Source organism: Cucurbita maxima, unplaced genomic scaffold, assembly GCF_002738345.1.
Source record: "Cucurbita maxima cultivar Rimu unplaced genomic scaffold, Cmax_1.0 Cma_Scf00015, whole genome shotgun sequence".
NCBI classification, from domain to species: Eukaryota; Viridiplantae; Streptophyta; class Magnoliopsida; order Cucurbitales; family Cucurbitaceae; genus Cucurbita; species Cucurbita maxima.
Genome location: NW_019272031.1, coordinates 4,930,294 through 4,946,511, shown reverse-complemented (window position 1 = coordinate 4,946,511; position 16,218 = coordinate 4,930,294). Strand labels below are relative to the sequence as shown.

General features: G+C 39.3%; 5 protein-coding genes, 1 long non-coding RNA gene and 1 other non-coding gene across 13 annotated transcripts; 4 read left to right on the top strand and 3 right to left on the bottom strand.

The window, feature by feature from the left end:
• The first annotated feature begins 47 nt into the window (after positions 1–47).
• On the top strand, positions 48–120 carry TRNAA-UGC. Its single transcript has one exon. It is a non-coding gene; the product is annotated as a tRNA-Ala (tRNA).
• Positions 121–199: 79 nt separating this feature from the next.
• LOC111490539 (calcium sensing receptor, chloroplastic-like) lies at positions 200–2,488 on the top strand. The gene is made up of 6 exons (XM_023139186.1): positions 200–622; positions 711–956; positions 1,280–1,472; positions 1,602–1,743; positions 1,827–1,958; positions 2,068–2,488. The coding sequence occupies exons 1-6, from the start codon at positions 392–394 to the stop codon at positions 2,309–2,311; spliced, it is 1,188 nt and encodes a 395-aa protein (XP_022994954.1). The 5' UTR covers positions 200–391; the 3' UTR covers positions 2,312–2,488.
• A 78-nt stretch (positions 2,489–2,566) lies between these two features.
• LOC111490540 (tetraspanin-11-like) lies at positions 2,567–4,153 on the bottom strand. Its single transcript, XM_023139187.1, has 2 exons — positions 3,327–4,153; positions 2,567–3,152 (listed from the first exon to the last, which is right to left on the bottom strand). The coding sequence occupies exons 1-2, from the start codon at positions 3,828–3,830 to the stop codon at positions 2,856–2,858; spliced, it is 801 nt and encodes a 266-aa protein (XP_022994955.1). The 5' UTR covers positions 3,831–4,153; the 3' UTR covers positions 2,567–2,855.
• A 140-nt stretch (positions 4,154–4,293) lies between these two features.
• LOC111490541 (ATP-dependent Clp protease adapter protein CLPS1, chloroplastic-like) lies at positions 4,294–5,851 on the top strand. Its single transcript, XM_023139188.1, has 3 exons — positions 4,294–4,511; positions 5,189–5,336; positions 5,445–5,851. The coding sequence occupies exons 1-3, from the start codon at positions 4,445–4,447 to the stop codon at positions 5,704–5,706; spliced, it is 477 nt and encodes a 158-aa protein (XP_022994956.1). The 5' UTR covers positions 4,294–4,444; the 3' UTR covers positions 5,707–5,851.
• A 122-nt stretch (positions 5,852–5,973) lies between these two features.
• LOC111490542 lies at positions 5,974–6,341 on the bottom strand. Its single transcript, XR_002719585.1, has 2 exons — positions 6,260–6,341; positions 5,974–6,117 (listed from the first exon to the last, which is right to left on the bottom strand). It is a non-coding gene; the product is annotated as an uncharacterized LOC111490542 (long non-coding RNA).
• A 199-nt stretch (positions 6,342–6,540) lies between these two features.
• Positions 6,541–8,277, top strand: LOC111490538 (protein ASPARTIC PROTEASE IN GUARD CELL 1-like). Its single transcript, XM_023139184.1, has one exon. It carries the CDS (start codon positions 6,686–6,688, stop codon positions 8,162–8,164), a length of 1,479 nt encoding a protein of 492 aa, XP_022994952.1. The 5' UTR covers positions 6,541–6,685; the 3' UTR covers positions 8,165–8,277.
• A 933-nt stretch (positions 8,278–9,210) lies between these two features.
• On the bottom strand, positions 9,211–13,606 carry LOC111490211 (peptidyl-tRNA hydrolase, chloroplastic). Of its 7 annotated transcripts, none has more exons than XR_002719505.1 (10): positions 13,428–13,601; positions 13,071–13,360; positions 12,583–12,667; positions 11,555–11,622; positions 11,405–11,455; positions 11,197–11,270; positions 10,336–10,394; positions 10,179–10,255; positions 9,823–10,090; positions 9,211–9,699 (listed from the first exon to the last, which is right to left on the bottom strand). XR_002719505.1 is itself a non-coding variant. In XM_023138739.1 (9 exons), exons 1-9 carry the CDS (start codon positions 13,429–13,431, stop codon positions 9,977–9,979), a joined length of 822 nt encoding a protein of 273 aa, XP_022994507.1. In that variant the 5' UTR covers positions 13,432–13,601; the 3' UTR covers positions 9,211–9,976. The 7 variants fall into 7 exon arrangements, 4 of the variants coding, with proteins under 4 accessions (XP_022994507.1, XP_022994508.1, XP_022994510.1 ...); XR_002719506.1 differs by having other exon boundaries at positions 9,211–9,488; XM_023138739.1 differs by having other exon boundaries at positions 9,211–10,090.
• Between the last annotated feature and the right edge of the window lie 2,612 nt (positions 13,607–16,218).

Here is a 16,218-nt window from a genome sequence, read left to right as displayed (position 1 = left end):
ACATATGTATCTGTAAATTTAATTAATTCGGGCAGTGAAAAAACAACGGGGATGTAGCTCAAACGGTAGAGCGCTCGCTTTGCATGCGAGAGGTACGGGGTTCGATACCCCGCATCTCCATCTCTTTTTAATTTGAGCAATTATTTTAAATGGGAATCTGGAACCACGAAATGAAATATGTTGTGTTGTACCCCGAGATGAGAGAACGGCCAAAAATGGCCGAAGAACCAACCACGGCACTTTTATTCGTCAAGGATTTGGCGCTTTTCTACCTCCAACACTAACCACTAAATCATCACCTCAATCCCTCTCTTCTTCTCCTTCTTCTTCTTCATCCTCATTCGCCTCTTGGTGTCATACTCTTTGTTCCAGTCATCCAGAGCTAGCGACGATGGCGATGAAGATGGCCGCCATCAGAGCTTCCGCCATTCACAGACATCACCCTCCTCCTTCTTCCCCATCACTTCATTCTTCCTCTCACAGATCCGATTCCAAATCCCAATTCCGTCCCATCTCCGTCGCCTTACCGGCCTCCACTACCCTCTCTCTGTTAGCCCTTTTTTCTCCTCAGTACGAAGCTAGGGCTCTCAGCAAAGACCAAATCATCTCGTCTCTCGACAATGTAAGTATGCTTCGTCTGTTCATGATTTAGAGCAATTTGTTAATTATTCATTTATCTGGATTGCTTTGTTGTTTTTGTGGAATGGTAGGTGGAGAAGACGTTTGATCAGGTTCAAGAAATGGGTTCGAATTTCTTTGATATTGCACAACAAGTCATTGACTCTGCTACAAATATTTTGAAGCCAGGCGTCGATGCGGCGCTGCCGATCGTGAAGCAGGCTGGAGAAGAGGCGTTGAAGGTTGCATCTCCAACAATTTCCGAAGCTTCGAAGAAAGCTCTAGAAGCACTTGAGGGCTCTGGCATTGACACCGAACCTGTTCTAAGTGCTGCTAAGGTTTGTGCTTCTTAATTGAACTGCCAAGTTCTACTTTTGGCTGATTTTTCCATATGACTTATTAGGAAGTAGCATGTTTCATCTTATGTTAACATTTGCAAGAAGATTATGGCTCAGAATCAAGGTCCAGAAAGTATTCTTTTTCCCTTCAAATCATGTAATATTTCAGAGCCCCTGAATTTCAGTAGACTTTTCAAAGGATGAAGTTAGAGGTTTTGTTGTTTCTAGCTCATCTTGGACTGCCAATTGGAGAATCTTTCTATCGTTACTGTTTTATTTGATCAAACCCAGATTCGCCCACCAAACATTTTCCTTGGTTGCAGACAGTTGTAGGTGCCGCTCAACAAACCGGTAAGGTCATTGAAGGTGCCACGCCTTTAGCCTCATCGACTGTCGAGAAGTTCTCTGCAGCCGACCCTCTCCTAGTTGCAGAAGTTGCCGGAGTCTTAGCCTTGGCATACCTGCTTTTTCCTCCAATATGGTCTGCCATCTCTTTCAGCTTTCGTGGTTACAAAGGTGCATCTAATCTCTTTTATGAAAAAATGCATTACAAGAAAAAGCCAGTGGCTTTAGACTTTGCATTTGATATTTCCCGTTTAGAGTGATTTAGTCTGACTAATGCTGCACTGTGTTTTGATTGACTAGGTGAACTCTCTCCTGCTCAAACACTTGATCTAATTTCGTCGAGTAATTACTTTCTAATCGACATACGATCCGAGAAGGAGAAGGACAAGTCTGGCATTCCTCGCCTTCCTTCTAGTGTTAAGAACCAGTCAATTGCCATTCCGTAAGTTTTTGTTTCTGTACCACTCAATCAATTACAACCAAATATGTGGGCAGTTCTTGAGCATTTGCACCAAAATGTTTCAGTTTGGAAGAATTACCAAGCAAGTTGCGGGGCATTGTCCGAAATGTAAAGAAACTAGAAGCTGAACTTTCAGCCATCAAAATTTCATATCTCAAGAAACTCAACAAAGGCTCCAATATAGTGATCTTGGGATCGTGAGTCATCTTGCCTATCTAGGATCTTCTTTATTTGTGAATCGTTTCTATATATCATCCACCCCTATCTTTACTGATCATTCCCACATTAAATTTCTTGGAAACTTAGATACTCAGACTCAGCAAAAGCGGTTGCAAAAGCACTCACTGCCCTTGGCTTCAAGAACTCCTGGATTGTAACCGATGGGTTTTTAGGTAGCAAAGGTTGGTTAAAGAGCCAGTTAGGAACAGATACATATAAGTTTTCATTGGCAGAGATCCTTTCGCCATCCCGAGTCATCCCAGCAGGTACCAAACGTTTCACCTCACTGACATCGGCATCTAGTAAAAAATTGCTTCCTGGTGCCGATTAAAAATTCATCCAGTCCTGCTGGCCGTCAACAGGTTCCCTTCCCACGCTCCATAGGATCTGTAAATTAGTAATCCTGGACTTGCTTTTATCTTCATATTTGGCCCCACTTACTGCTTGCAGTATTGTATAATGGTGAAAAGGTAGAAATAGTATCATCATCTTAATATCCATTAATCCACTAGCCAGGCTCATAAACAATTCAAGAATTCAGGCCTATTTACTCTCGACAAAAAGAGAAGACAAGAAAGACTTCGGTAGCTGCACCGCTTTTGTTTGTAGCTTTTCATTACAAACGATCAAAAAATCCTGAACAACAGGCCACACATACATGTGGTGCAAGTAGAAGGAACTAAAAGAACATACATTACCACATGGAAGCATGGAAAGAATGCATTACGCTCGAGTCAGCCAGACCCGAACGTTATGGGAAAAAATGCATCTATACATAACTATGATTTGAGGACTTGCATCAATGTTATCATATAAATCTACAGAGGGAACAGTAATGAAGGAAGCATGGAAGCAAAGCATTTAAGAAGAACCATTTAATAATACTTGTAGCTGGAGCTGTTGCTTCTAACGGCGCAGCAGCCAATGCAATAGATGATAGTGATGACTGTGATGGCACAGGAGTTGAAAAGGGCGAAATTCCTCCATTCCTTGCGGATGTTAGCCAGAATTCCACCCTTGCACGACTTGCAGTCGTAGCATAGGATGTTCTGTTGGTTGCTCCAGGTGGTGCAGTCGCTGTCCTGCACTGCCGGCCCTGTTTTTGGGGCTATCCAGAACGTCGCGTTCTTGAACTCGAACCCGCAGTACGACGGTGGCTTGCAACACCCAGACTGCAAATAATTCAAGTTGGTTTAGAGAAGATTGGTTATGGAAGCTCATTGCATCATTTTCAAATTCGATGGAATAAGAACAAGAGGCGAAGCGAAGGCTCGGATTTTAAAAAACGATGAAAAAACTTGTCCTGTCCTCGTGAAAGTTGGAAAGATTATAGATTAAAAAGGCACCTGTATGGGGGAGAGATTCTGCTTAATGAACTCAGCCTCTTGTTCATGATAATCCTCAGCAAGACTTGGGCAAATAGGCGAATCAACCAAACAGCTCCGAATTTGAATCCAATTCTCATCATTGACGACGTGATTCTGAAGCCAATGCGAGTAATCCCCAAGCTTGTATTCCTTGAACCCCGTTCCAGACACGACCCGTCCGATTCCTCTATTGGTGACCAACAACGTGAAGATCGTAAACGCCATTAGCCCTAAAATCAGCAAGAACATCACGATCAGGTATAGAAACAGGATCGAATTGAGGCGGCAGCAGGATCCAATCAGGCCGAACAACGAAACGATGATGAAGAAGATTCCTACGATAAGAGCAGGGTCCTGAAGAACCTTCTGGCAATCGGTGCCGCCGTGGTCGCGGATGTGGACGGCGCCGAGAACGGCGATGAGGCCGATGATCAGCGTGCAACTATTTAGGAGACTTATAAGTATGTTGCTTAAACGACACATTGTTAATGTCGTTGAAGATTGTGTAGCTGCGAAATGTGATTTGATTGGAGGAGGAGGGAAATTTGTTCAGCCCTGATTCGGATTTGCAGAGAGGGAGAGAAATTAGAAGAAGACGAAGGAGAAGGAGAGGGAGAGAACTTCGCGTAAGGGTGGCCTATAATCACTACCATTCCTATGCATTTTCTTTCATTCATCCGCCATTGCAGAATTGGAATCCAAACCTCTCACCTATGGATCCAGAATTAGAAGAATGCATGGATGGATCTACCATTAGAAGAACGCATCAAAATCAAATATGATTTTAGTCCAATTTTACGAAAAGAAAATATAGTACGAGTATTTTTTAAAACAGAGGGGTCTAAAAGTAAATGGAAAACAAAAGGTGAAACGGCGTCGTAAAAGGATGAATGGCTGAGACGCCAGGTTCATTATCCCCTTGAAAAGATCGCGGGAGGGTGGGCTCGTTTAGCGAAGAGGAAACCCACGCGTCAGTAACTAAACCACTCAGTCGAAGCTCGTTTACATTTTTCTGTAAATCTGCGCCTCCAAATCACTCTTCATCCTGCAACAGTTCTTCAAGCAGAGCGACAGAGATTGAGAGAGGGAGAGTGGCCATGGAAGCTGCGATTTGCGGTCGACTGCCTCTTTCACCCTACCATTTCTTCAATTCCACCAGGCCAGGTATTCACACTCCTAGGAATTTTCTCCTCTTAAGTTGTCTGTGTCGTTAATCCAAATCTAGATGAAATGTTTTTTAAGAAATTTTTGTTCGTTCTTCAATATTTACCTCATTTCTGGCTTTGTGGAGACAGAATCCGCTTATCATGCGCATGTAAGAATGATAATTTTCCAGTTCGTTTGAATTTTATTTTTCTCGAAGAGGAAAACCAAGAGTTTGATTATGGGGGGGAAAACTACAAATGGAAGCAAATCGTGCAGAGAAGAACTGAATCTTCTTGTTTGCGTGTCTGTGTGCATCTATGGTGCAATAGTATAATGCTACTCTTGATTGTTCAGTAAAATCTTGTATATGTGACAACCGCATTCACACAACTCTTATGTCATGGTGAATTAAAATTTCTAAATATAGGGATCAACATGAGATTAGCAAGAAAGCTCAATGACTAAGTAGAACTTTTAGAAGTCGAATGATCAAAATGAATAGGAAATGTTATTGTTTAGCTACCAAAATAATAGTTTAATCTTCTAGTTTCTCTTTCTTTTACTTCAATCTATATTATTGCTGAAAGTCCATAGACAAAGTATATGAATTCCAGAATTCCAGAAATTTTAGAACTTGAACTTGCATGAGATGTTTATTGAGTATTAGCCATTTATAATTGGTATTTGTGTGATAGGGGATAAATACTATTTTCATAAACAATGTAGAAACCGGAGCATCTTAACGATGCTATCAGTTGCTGAGCTCGGAAAAGGAGGAGGGTTGTTAGAAAAGCCAACCACAGAGAAGACAACGCCTGGCCGCGAATCTGAGTTTAATGTTAGGTATAAAACAATTCTCCTCCTCTGAATGTCTGTCGCGTATGAGCAAGTAAAGATCTGTATGTATTTCAGAACTCTGAGCTGAGCTTCCAATACAATTTTGATGTTCAGGAAATCAAGGAAAATTGCTCCACCTTACCGAGTGTTGCTACACAACGACAATCACAATAAGCGGGAATATGTTGTGCAAGTTCTGATGAAGGTGATCCCTGGAATGACAGTTGACAATGCAGTCAACATAATGCAGGAGGCGCATTACAATGGGATGGCAGTGGTAATTATCTGCGCCCAAGTGGATGCAGAAGATCACTGCATGCAGCTGAGAGGCAATGGTCTTCTTAGTTCAATTGAGCCTGCAAGCGATGGTTGTTGAATAGGGAGAATAGATTATGCAATGTACTCTCTTCTGCCCATATTAAAATATTGAATGTCATCAACTGCTACAAAATTATGTACATAAATAGAGATACTTCATAAAGAAATAAACTTCAATTTACGAATGCATGCTTCACTATTCTCTGGTTTCAATGTGCTGTTTTCCTCCTCACCCACCCCATATTCCATACATACGTCAAGGAGAATTCTAAGAATGGGGGAGGTTTTGCAGGCCTCTTTGTTCTCTCTGTCACTTAGATTGGGATAACACCAATAAGTTCAAGAATTATATTTCATATAGATTGAGCCTTCAAGATCTGAAACTCTGCCTTCCCACGAAGTTTCCAGCTCCACTCCTAGTTATGGAAATGGCTTAGAACGGTTGGGATCTATCGATCTATCTATTTATCTGGATAGAGGGTAAAGAAAGTCAACATTCATGAATGAATGTTTAGGAAGAATTTATGTATGTTTACCAACTTGGGCGGTTAGAAAGGTGAGAATTCGGATCAAAGGGAGAAAAAACAGGGGTGAAGGGAAGCATTATTTACCATTTTGTTGAGACCAACACATTGAGGAAGATGAAGAGGAAGAGGAAGATGAAGATGAAGATGAAGATGAAGATGAAGGTGAAGATGCTACTCGGGTGTGTTGCAGGAGGACTCAACTTGATCTGCTCTTCATTTACTCAACTTGAACTGCTCCAACCTATCCATACTGCTATTATTTTATTGATTACAGCATGACATATGTACATTTCCAATGTTGAAAAAAATGATGGACTTTTACGCCATATAATAGAGAAGAAAGAGAAAGAAGGCATAATGGTTACTTTACTAGGGAGTAGCAGAGACTAGAGAGGGTTTGCCACCAACCCCAAACCAAACTCAACCATCTTCCCAATTAAAATCCTCTCTTCCTTTTTAAACCCAAACCCTCCAACTCTATCTTTCACTGCAATTTACCCCGCCTTAACAATGGCGTCTGCAAAGCCAAATCAGCTACCTTTCTGTCCTTTCGCCATCTTCCTCTTCCTCTTCCTCTTCCTCTCTCTCTTCCCCTTCACTCTCTCCTCCTCCGCTTCACTCGATGTTTCTACTTCTCTGAAACAAGCCCACCAGGTCCTTAAATTCGACCCTGAGATTTTGACCTCTTTCCACCAGCAGGAACTGCTTCTTCCGGCGAACTCTTCTTCTTCCTCCTCCTTCTCTCTGCAGCTGCACCCTCGTGATGCTCTTCGCAATGCCGGACATACGGACTACAGGAGCTTGGTCCTCTCCCGGCTCGACCGTGACTCGTCTAGAGTTAAATCGCTTAATGATAGGCTTGAATTTGGCTTAAGCGACTTGACTAGGTCGGATCTTCAGCCGTTGAACGCGGACATTCTGCCGGAGGATCTGAGCACTCCCATTGTCTCTGGCTCCAGTCAGGGGAGTGGCGAGTACTTCTCCCGCGTTGGCGTTGGTCAACCGGCCAAGCCATTCTATATGGTTCTGGATACCGGCAGTGATATCAATTGGCTTCAATGTCAGCCTTGTACGGATTGTTACCAGCAAACCGACCCCATTTTTGACCCTACCACTTCGTCTTCTTTTACTTCCCTTCCCTGCGAATCTCCGCACTGTCAAGCTCTTGAAATGTCTGGTTGTCGTTCTGCGAAGTGTCTTTACCAGGTCTCGTACGGCGATGGCTCCTTCACCGTCGGCCAGTTCGTCACTGAAACGCTGTCGTTTGGTAACTCCGGAGCGATTAACAACGTCGCTCTCGGCTGTGGCCACGACAACGAAGGACTGTTCATCGGATCCGCCGGATTGCTTGGTCTCGGCGGCGGATCACTTTCCCTAACTTCTCAGATGAAAGCTTCGTCGTTTTCGTACTGTCTTGTCGACCGCGACTCTGGTTCAGCATCAACTCTCGAGTTCAATTCCGCTGCACCGAATGACTCGGTGAATGCTCAATTACTCAGAAGCGGAAGAGTCAATACATTCTACTACGTTGCACTCACCGGCTTGAGCGTCGGCGGCCATCCACTCTCTATTCCGCCTTCTCTGTTTCAATTGGACGATTCCGGCCACGGCGGCATCATCGTAGATTCAGGAACCGCCATAACTAGACTGCAGACTCAGGCCTACAACTCCCTTCGCGACGCCTTCGTGAGGCTCACACCGTACTTGAAGAAGGCGAACAGCTTCGCATTATTCGACACATGTTACGATCTGTCGTCGCAATCGAGAGTGACGATTCCGACAGTATCTTTTCATTTCTCGGGCGGAAAGTCGCTGCAGCTGGCGCCGAAGAACTACCTCATTCCGGTGGATTCAGCCGGAACTTTCTGTTTTGCGTTCGCCCCAACGACGTCGTCGCTGTCCATCATAGGGAACGTTCAGCAGCAAGGGACACGTGTCAACTTCGACTTGGCTAATTCGGTGGTAGCATTTTCACCCAATAAATGTTAGAAGGGAAATTATAAATTATAAATTAGGGTTTTTTAATTGCCATTTTCTTTTTCTTTTTGATTTTCATTTTCACCCGAGATTCTGTTGAGTGTTGAGTGGCAATTATAGTAAAAAAAAAAAAAAAAAAAAAACAATATTATTGTATTTTAATTTTGACAAGTTTTGGACATTCTTATACATTTTTCTTCTTTTAATTTAAACTTTTGGTCGATTCATATAAATTAAAATTTTGAATTTCAGGTAAAGAAAAGAAAACAAAAAAAAAAAAAACTGATACGCTGAATAGGGAGGGGAAGACACAGCATAATAAACGAATAATTAAATGCTAGAATTGAGGGACGCCTCAAGAAATGATACGCTGCAACAAGGACCACGATAGCCCTCCATTTCAAACGGATGTGGGGGCCACGGGGCGCGATTGTCGGTGAGTCCTCCCCCCAACCAACAAACCTTTTCTGCTGCCAATAATGGCGGACTCTATTGGTATGACTTTCATTTTCTTCAATCAAAGGTTAAAAATGTAAATTCACATTAATGGAGAAAACCCAAAAACCTTTTCAACTTTTATTTTGATGGAAAATCAGAAAAGGGCTTTCGAGCTTAGGATTAAAACATTATAATATTTTAATTCAAGCTCCATAGACCAATAATTGAAGTAGTGGATCACCGGTGGGAAAAAGTTGGGATGAATTCGAATGTGAATAAAGATGATGCTTTATGATAAATTAGGAATCTTATAAAATTAATTAAAATGTAAAAAAGTCTTCAAATTTACAACTAAAAGAAGGAATTCTTGGAGTAGATTGATTTGATTAAAGAGAGCACATGGGAAATGTCATTGTGCATAGGAATATATATACAAAGGACAACAATGGAGGTGGTGGGTTCAGGTGACGGTTCCATAATGCTAAAAATTGAGAAAATGCGTAAAAAAAAATACAATTTCTACCTCTAAACGTCTTTCATAAAAAAAAAATATTAATACATAACTCTAATATGCATGTAACACTTCTTTAAATGTAAGAATTAATGTAATACTAAAGTAAAATACTGAAATATCCATCAACATCATCATAATATCAATATTTTCATCAACATTTTAAATCTTCAAGCCAACATGGTCTAACCAGACATTTAACCATAAATACTAAATAAAAACTTCTAAAATAGTAGGAATCAATTTAAAAATAAATAAATAAACACAAATACCATGAAATAATTAGTTTTTGAAGCATATCACGTACATTCAAAATTATGTGGGGTCCACCTGCATGAAATCATCCACGTACGAGGCAATTCCGTAGAGAAGGCATTCACCAGAAACCTGAAAACACAGGCAAGACAAACATGAAGAATAGGTAGAGCCGAATAGCCTCCCTACAGAGAAAATGCGTAGAGGAGAAGAAGATGACAAGACAGGCAAAGAATAGCCTCCCTCGGTGATGTCTAGATGAGATAATTAAAGCATTCAAAGTTAGGTAGAGCCGTAGAGGCAGCTTGCTCCCTTCTATCAATTCCTGTCCTTGGTTTCTTTGCTGCATGGTGGGGGAGGTTATTGGCTTCATTGATCTCTTCAAAGATCACTACTTTATGCCTTAACATATTTCAATTCCAAGAGACAGAGAGAGATGCTTCAATAAGAAAGACAATGTGCTTACATTGATGGGGTTCAATAATTACCGTAGAGTTGAAACCGGTAGCGAATGCCGCCTGTGTATAAAGCAGTTTCTAAAGCAGTTTGATACAGTAAACAAAATGGCTGGAGCCCTATTAGAGTCCATAAAAAGGTTTAAAGTTAAACGCTGAATGTTTTCAGCCTATTTGTTCCAGAGGTTTGTTGGTGTTGACAAATGTTGCACTTTTGTTAAACCCCTCCAGCAAAAGTATCCGTATAGCGTCTACTCCGACTTGCATTGTAAAATCCAACTGAAAAGAGATTCCACTTGGATGGTTAAAACTGAGTTCCATTATCAACAAACTTTATTTTGTGGAAATGGGATGCCATTTTACACACCTCTTCTCTTTCTTGTTTGTTGAAGGGGCGCATAACAAAGTTCGCAGCATCCATTTTCCCGGGAGGGCGCCCAATGCCTGGAATGTTTTCATTCATTTAACAGCTGATATTATATAAAAGCAGTGTGGAGGTGTTAACAGAGCCTCAAGAGACGTACCTATTCTTAACCGAGGGAAATCACGACTGCCTTTCAAGTGATCAATAATACTCCTCATCCTGCCACACATACCAAATAAACAAATTAAAAGTTACACTTCTATGTCTTTTGCTCCTCTTAATGTTTATTCTATTACATCTTAATCATTCAATAAAAACTCGTATTCCCAGATGCTTGTACTGAGCTTACGTTATTTGATCTAATGAACTTTTACATTTACTATTACTTGGTCAACTCAAAATTTTTCCTCTTAAAAAGCTACAAAACTCGAGTAAAAATCTATATTCATATGTGAAGAAAGCATGCTTTTCTATAGGGAGGAAAACTTTTGCGGTCAAAACTTTTCAAGTAAAAGACCGTACTTAGAGAAAGTATACTTTTCCTTGAGGGATAAAATTTTGCAAAATCACAATCTTTCAACCAGAAATCCTTTAAAATGGAATATGCTTCTCTTTCTTCTGATGGACAACACATGCAGGATTGCCTAACAGAATAAAGAAAATAGGTAAATAAAAAATGGCATTGTTCGGATACAAAGGCTAGAAATAGATTGGCCAAAACGCCCACAGAAACCTTTCATCATGTATTAAATAAAAAGTTCCTCACTCCATCACACTTTTGTGTTTGTTGTTGTTGTTTTTTTTTTGGGGTAAGAAGCTCACTCTATACAACTTCTGTTAATAAAAATAAAAAGGCAGGGGATATTCTGCAGCATGACCCTGAAGAAAGCATATGAAAACCTACCACTAATACCTCCTAGTATTAAGGATATTAGAAAATGAATGTCACAAAACTCAGCAGAAGACTGAGACACCCAAAATGAAGCGTTAAGCTGAATTATAATCCATAAAAGACAATTACCCATTATGTCCTCCATGGCCACCCTTTGGCAGCATCCGCAATTTGGCAAAAGGCAAATCTAAGTCATCGAATATCTGTTGAAGGACCCCAATTCAAGGCTTATATGTAGGGGAAAAAGAAAGTGAATAACATAGATACCCACCCCATAGCCCAGCCTCCTCTCTTGTCAAGAAAACTGATAGTCTTACATGGGGAATAAAATATTTACCACAAGGACTTGCTTCAATGGAATTTTATAGTAGGAAACAATAGCACCAACCTGCAATCAAAGGTTAAATGCATAACAAATCAATCATTGAGACCAAAGGGTAAACCTAATAATTAAAATGGATGGAGGTCCTTGAGATAGCTTACTTACAGACTCACCACTTGCATTCATGAAAGTTTGTGGCTTGGCAAGCATTACAGGAACATCCCCGATGAAACCTGAAATACGAAGTAAACATTGATAGAATATCTTCACTATTGTAGCAATCTCCAGCTGGAAATAATCATATCCTCAATAATTTTTCCTAGACAATAACTCCTTTTTGGGGGAAAGAAAAATTGGTTTTTCTTGATATTTTATCTTCATAAAAGAATTCAAAAATAAATAAAAACCACGTACTAACCAAGAGAGAATGAGTTCAATAATATCCTAGGAGTTTCCTTGGCATCCAAATTAATATGAATGCAATTAGGACAGAAATGGAAATATAAGGGAGTATTAGTAATTAGGTAAGAAGTTGTCCGTGGACATGGTTATAAATAGAGTTAGAGGGGAGATATGAAGGCATGCAATTGTTTAGTGGCTTCAAGCTTGAGTGGTATCACAAGAGTGGTGGAAGTACCTCAAATACTTGAGAAGTATATAGTAAGTCCATTACCTTTTACATTTCAATATATTTGGGCTCCATCACAAACATAAAAAATAGTAGGCTTACACGGTTGATACATAAAAATAGTTGAGGTGCATGCAAACTAAGAGATAAAACAATAATTACTATCCTGAGGTCTATGGTCAATTCCTCCATCCTCCAATTGTTGAACTAAAGAAAAAAAGTATCTTGTCAAACAAACTAAAACCAGCAAAATTTGCTTATTATGGTTTGAGAATGCACAAATAGAATTTGAAAGTCAATATGAGTCTGAAAACAGATAATCTAATTGTTATTTTACCAAGTTGTAGTTCATGGCGAAACCATCTCATCACAGAGATAAGGAAGAAGATTTTACACATCTTTGGAAAGAAAGGAGACAGTAATGTACCAGCAAGCCCGTTCAAGGCAAGCAAACTAGCAGCTAGATGTACTTCTAAGTTCTAACCAGATATTTTAATTTCATCAACGGTCGAGAATTGTCAAAAAGCAGTAGGTAAGAACAACGGGATCGTTAGAATCTGCACACCTTTCCCGATCAGAGCTTTGAAGGAAGCACTACTCATGGATATCCCTTCAACCTCGGCAACAGCATCCAGCATCTCAAAACCTACCTGGAAAATTAATCATATTAATCATAGCATCAGGGACTGCCATGCTTCAATTCGTCTTAATAAAGGACATCCAGACAACACTCAATTATGGCTAATAACAAAAACAGCACTAGATAAGACATGCTTCTCCAGCTTTGTAAATCGACATAAATCATAATTTCCTCGAGATAACCAAACTTCATGCTCGAAAAACCTATCCTAAGGGGATTCCCACGCGAAAAACGGCATACCCAGTTAATCCAACAGAAAATAAGGCATAATCGTCTCGATCAACATCGTTCTCAATGAAACAGAATTTAATTTCCTACATAAATACTATAAATGAATAATCCTTCCGCAAAGAATAAATGGTACAAAAAAGAGCAAGTTCAATTCGTAAACGAAAAGATAGGGCCATACGGACATTATGGCGAGTGCGTTCATACTTCTTCCCGGGGTTCCCAAGGCCAACGATCAGCCATGGCTTCGGCGGCGGCGCGGGCTTCTTCTCCTCCACAGCAAGCTGATCGGGGGCCAGAGGTGAGGAAGTGGACATCGACGCAGTAATGGAAGAAGTCATCGACGAAAAGATATGCAAACTTGGGGGATTTAAGGATAGAGAAGGGAAGGAAATGGGTGTTCTGAAGGTTGGGAAACAATGGAGACAAATAGGAAGGCGCAGGGCGGCGAGTGAAGATAGAGAAGCAGCAATATGTTGGGAAACAATGGAGACAAATAGGAAGGCGCAGGGCGGCGAGTGAAGATAGAGAAGCAGCAATATTCATATCTGGTGGGGCGTTTCTTGAATGATTTGAAAAGGAGTGAAGTGAAGAAGATACAACAATGGCAAGACAAGAGGCTGTGATTTTGGTTTGATAGAGAGATTGGATTGATTGAGGATTGGCGGGAGGAACCGAAATTAATTTAACCTAATTTATCTTCCTCTTTGCCTCTAATACCCATACATCCCTCCATCATTGAATTAAAATAGAGTAAAAAAAGGTTGAGCAATTAATACTTTTTATTGATAAACCAAACGCATCCATCACTTCCAAGGGTACATTAATTCATATAAATCGAAAGCACCACTACGTAGAGAAATGCCATCGTCTTTTGCAGCCCAAATGCAGGTATTATGATAACATCGATCACTAAGCCAGCGGCTTCTCTCTGGCCAAAACACTTGACCAGAAGCATTCCCGCGTTTGCTGCTAAAATTGCACCAAAATAGTGTCGTTTGCCCCACGTTTTCATGGAACGTCCAAAAATATTTGCCTCCAGGATTGATCACATGCTCGCCTAAATCGTCGTCTTTCGACTTGCAATGAGCCACCAGAGTGGAGTCCTTCATGTCATTCAAAATATCCACTTCCCACGAAGAAAATGGGTCCATGCGTTTGGAATCAGATTGGGCAAAACCTGGGTTAATAATCATGTTTGATTCAAAAGCAAGCAAAATGATGAAACAAAAGATGGTTTGAGACTTCATTTTGCTTGCTCGCTTTTCTTTTTACAACCCAATTTGGTTTTGCCTGATTTGGTTTGGTTTTGTCTGATTTATATAGCACAATAGGATTAGTATACGGTTAGATCCACAAGTTGTACCATCTTAATTTTCTAATTTTATTTATCTAAATATATACAATGGAATTGTACGTACCATAACTAATAAGGTGTGTATTATATAGGAGCTTGTTTCTCGGGTATATATATAGAAAAGTTGACTTGTTTGAATCAAATAATGTTAAGAATATTTATGGATATTGTATTCCTTCAATTGCACCTTTCCAGTCGCGCTAACAAACTTATGCTAATTTCCAATATGATATGTAAGAAATTTTGAACAAGCAGACAAACTAATTTTCTATTCACATAGATCACATGCATGATGTGACCTTTCTATGCGAAAACATGCATTTAAAATCATTCATAAAATGATGTCATGGACTTAAGCGTTCACATTCAAAACCTTAAAATAAAATAACGAAAAGTTTGACATATTGGAACTCGTCGTTGGGAGCTAAGGTGGTGGAGGAGGATAAAGGGAATGGTTCGAAGGAGAACACTAATCCAAAAGAGAGAGATGGAATCCCTTGTTCCTATCTAGAGTCTCGATCTCTGGTTCGATCCCACAAACCACGAAATACTCAAAGATTTGAGTCATTTGACACCGATGGACGATTATAATCTTTATGTGGTTGATCCTAGAGAGAAAATGGAGGACTTCTAGCTCATCTTGTAATCATTCATGTACCCTTTTCATTTTAGTATGAATTTTGTATCACTAATATACTTTTCTCTATTCCTAATAATTTTTTGAAGGGACGTAAACTGTCTTCGAAATTAATGTACTTCTAGCTCATTTTGTAATCATTCATGTACCCTTTTCATTTTAGTATGAACCGATAGAATTTTGTATCACAAATATACTTGGCTCTATTCCTAATAATTTTTTGAGCTCATTTTGTAATCATTCATGTGCCCTTTTCATTTTAGTATGAACCGATAGAATTTTGTATCACTAATATACTTCGCTCTATTCCTAATAATTTTTTGAAGGGACGTAAACTGTCTTCGAAATTAATGTACTTCTAGCTCATCTTGTAATCATTCATGTACCCTTTTCATTTTAGTACGAACGAGATAGAATTTTGTATCACTAATATACTTCCCTCTATTCCTAATAATTTTTTGAAGGGACGTAAACTGTCTTCGAAATTAATGTATAGTGAATTTTAAGCATTCAAGCTATAAAAAATATGTCAAAAATTGGTAACCAATCAGATTTCGTTATCAATTTAGTTCTTACCCTCCTTATATTTCGTTGAGGAAATTAGTCATAGGTAAAGGTCTGATGCCAAATGATATGGAAATCACTGCATAGGAGTAAGATTTGGATCAACTCGTTGATCTAATATCTCATAGGTAGAGGTCTGATGCCAAATGATATGGAAATCACTGCAATAGGAGTAAGATTTGGATCAACCAATCTAATATCTCAAAAGCAATTAATTCTTTAATCTATAATTTAAAGACTTAATTTATAATTTAACCAAAAAAATATATATATATTTAATGTTGTTTCACTTGTAAATTAATTAGAAGAAAAAGAAAAAAATGACTATGTTAAGTTTTATTTTGAATATTATTGATATGTTTGTCACATCCATGGATTGACATTTAAAGAATTAATTAGGGTTTTAACTCAAGTATTATGCTTTGATCGATAGGAGTTGAAGTCAACAGGATAATTGATCAATATGAATGGAGGGAACCAAGACGTAAGGAAATGCCATCGTCTCTCACAACCCCAGTGCAGGTATTACGATCACATCGATCACTAAGCCAGTTTTTTTCTCGGACTAAAACACTTCACCACAAGCATGCTCATATTTATTGCTAAAACTGCACCAAAATAATGTTGTTTGCCATAAATTTCGAACTTAAGCTTATAAATATTTTTTTTATATCAATGTGATCTGGTCTAAATATTTAAATTTTAGTAAAAAATTCAATATAAATTTTAAAATTTTAAAATTATTTTAAAAAAATTTGTACTGCCAAAATGATAG